At 40.9% G+C, this 3066-nt stretch overlaps 1 protein-coding gene across 2 annotated transcripts; it reads left to right on the top strand.

Annotated features, from left to right (window-relative positions):
* Positions 1-1302: 1302 nt before the first annotated feature.
* LOC112077690 (ATP synthase subunit d, mitochondrial) lies at positions 1303-2776 on the top strand. Of its 2 annotated transcripts, none has more exons than XM_024144169.2 (3): positions 1303-1390; positions 2173-2308; positions 2647-2775. In XM_024144169.2, exons 2-3 carry the CDS (start codon positions 2187-2189, stop codon positions 2753-2755), a joined length of 231 nt encoding a protein of 76 aa, XP_023999937.2. In that variant the 5' UTR covers positions 1303-1390; positions 2173-2186; the 3' UTR covers positions 2756-2775. The 2 variants fall into 2 exon arrangements, with proteins under 2 accessions (XP_023999937.2, XP_070297901.1); XM_070441800.1 differs by having other exon boundaries at positions 1364-1612; positions 2647-2776.
* Positions 2777-3066: the final 290 nt, after the last annotated feature.

The following is a 3066-nucleotide window of genomic DNA, read 5'->3' as shown; positions in this document are numbered from 1 at the left end:
TGATCACCACATATTAAAACTAGAGTTCAGGTCACGTAACAGGGTTTACCTTAAAATGATTATCACCACATATTAAAACTAGAGTTCAGGTCACGCAACAGGGTTTACCTTAAAATGATTATCACCACATATTAAAACTAGAGTTCAGGTCACGTAACAGGGTTTACCTTAAAATGAGGGACAGATTGTTTCTGTTTTACATTAAAATGAATCACTAATCACATGAAATAAATAATCATCTTCAGCAAGGATTTTGTTAAAGCAACAAAATAAACAAAGGCTTTACAATCATGGTGAAAACTTGGAGAAATGTTGGGTTTAAGTGGGTTAAAATCTTCCAGGGTAAACAGAGGACATTTTGCCACTTTAGTACGTCTTTATTCATACTCCAAATCAGATCTATAGAATGTTCCATGTGGTCTATATTAAAGAGCACTTCATTTAATATAACAAGCTTTTAAAATGAAATATTGGTGTACAATTTCTACAAAAAATATCAAAGGTTTGTTGCCTCTCATAAGCAACCCGTTCTACCAGCCTATTAAAAAACAGGACACAYTMATTTACGYCACTTCGATACAAAGTGATTTTCRTAGCAGGTTAGTTTGAGCATTTCTGCTAAACGTAACCCTTTTCATAGACGTAACCTCATYYTCCTAACCTGCCCTTTAAGTTCTCCTAACCTGCYCCGAAAAAGTGAAAATACTGTTTCCCATTATACAACAGTAGGCTAAATTATATTATCCTAAAATCATTTCACTCATTCTATTGGGTCTCTTTGTTCAAAAGACAGGGCAGGGAAGTGAACCAAGTCCCTGGCGAGAAAGGCAAACACCCTATAGGGTTATAGGGTTAACCCACTTGGTGGGAATTGTTGCGAGGATCGCTACACGGTCCTCGCAACAACGGAAAGCCTTTCTGAACGGAAAGGCGTGTCCTCATTGTTCGACTAGTCAGTCCTTCACACGTCCGGGCCGTGCAATCTGATGGCCTCCCACTTCTGACACCAATGTCGTGAACGGCAGGGCAGGGAAGCGAAGCAGGGTCGCTGGCTTGAAAAGCAAACTCCCTACGCAGCAGGCCAATAGGGTAATTCTTGACTAAGCAAATACAACTCTGCCTCTTCCAGATAGGATAACTGTCATACTTCTGTCAGAAAATGGTGACAGGTACAATCTTAGAGATGGAAACACTATTTCAAAAATTATCTTTAAAATAAATATATATATAAAAAATTAAGTGTTCTGATCAATCTGATATGTAATAAGTGCAATACGCCAGCAGGCGGCAGCAACCCAAATCCACGTTGTAGTTTCTCGTCGAGATTATATCTGTCACTTCCGTGTCCGGTGAACCATCTTCACATTTGGAATAACTTGTCCACTGTACGGTATGTTCTATCTTCAAATGGCATCTAAACGTTGATATTTTAATGTTTGCAACGTATATTCTATTGGGACAGATGATAAAGTTTGATATTTAAAAAAAAATCGAATTCTGTTTGGTCGACGATTGGTTGATATCCACCGCAGCTGGGCTCTGACCTTGCAGTGTTGGCTAGCCAACTAACTAGCTAACTGCTAGACCTTCAGCGGACTCTTGCTCTTTGAACGTAAAATATGATTTTATATGTCTAAAATATATCTAAATAAGATGATATAGCTAAATATAAAATATCCACTTAGCTACATTGTTGGATTGTAGTAGCTAGGCAAAGGTATCGACTATTTGCTAGTTTTCCTAGTCTAGTAGCTTGAGAGCTAGCTAAAACGTTAACCAGCTTGCCATCTGTCAGCAAACATGAGTTTGGCGCTGTCAGAACTTCTATTGGCTTTTTTGTGTTGGTTAGGACTCAGATCAGTTAACCAGATAATAGCTACATCTCTAACAGTAACCACAACATGACCGTGTTGTTGAGGAGTCAGTCTAGCTAGTTTCTAATCTCAGTGCACTGCGAGTCAAATTGTCACCTGTGTGTGACTGGAACCTGCCTGATCGGTGTGGTAATGACATGTCATGGCGTGCAGTAGGACATGCATGTACAATCCATCCCCTCAAGTGTCTTTTAACGGTTTTGTTCTTTCATGTTATGATCCGTATCTCTTGTGGGTTTTAGCAGGAATATTGAATATCGCATGACTTTTATTTACACTTTTTCCCAATCGTTGACAGACACAGACAGAAAGATGGCTGGGAAACGTGCAGCATTGAAAGCCATTGACTGGTTGGCCTTTGCTGAGAGGGTTCCCCCCAACCAGAGGGCCATGTTCAACAACCTCAAGACGCGCTCAGATGCCATCGGTGCCAAGTACGTAGCCTACCCAGAGTTAACATTTAGGCCTAGTTCATGACTAGCACTTCAGAGCCAGCCAATAGAGGTAAAACTTTCACTTGCATTGATGTCAATGGGAAAATTAGTAAAACATTTTTAGGATTCTCCCACCTAGCTTTTTATATGCCTATGTGAAAGGTGTGTAGTTGTAATTGAATTACAAAGTATTGTCAACCAAGACACACAGGTTGCTGCAAAGTGAGTGGGTCTCGTACATGCATGTTAGTGTAAATGAAAAGCTCCACAATCTCACTCCCACAATGATTGTTTTATAAGTGACATCAATGAGCTGTTGTTGATGGCTCTGTCTGCAGGCTGGCCTCTCTGCCAGAGAAGCCTGTTACCATCGACTGGAGCTTCTATAAGACCAATGTGGCCAGAGCSGGCATGGTGGCCGAGTTTGAATCCAAGGTGAGATCCTAAGGCCCGTGATGAGTTTTATATGAGCTCTACCTTCGGTATAGTAAAGTTACACACTTTACTATACCGAACAAAAATATAAACGTTCCATGTTACAGTTCATATAAGGAAGTCAGTCAATTAAAATGAATTCATTAGGCCCTAATCTATGGATTTCACATGACTGGCCAGGGGCGCAGCCATGGGTGGGCCTGGGAGGGCATAAGCCCACCCACTTGGGAGACAGGCTCACCCACTGTGGAGCAAGACCCAGCCAATCAGAATGAGTTTTTCCCCACAAAGGGGCTTTATTATAGACCGAAATGCTCCTTGGT

The sequence above is a fragment of the Salvelinus sp. IW2-2015 genome, unplaced genomic scaffold (genome assembly GCF_002910315.2).
Source record: "Salvelinus sp. IW2-2015 unplaced genomic scaffold, ASM291031v2 Un_scaffold4827, whole genome shotgun sequence".
Classification (NCBI taxonomy): Eukaryota; Metazoa; Chordata; class Actinopteri; order Salmoniformes; family Salmonidae; genus Salvelinus; species Salvelinus sp. IW2-2015.
Note: the sequence above shows the minus strand (reverse complement) of the source record. Positions and strands in the feature narration are given on the sequence as shown.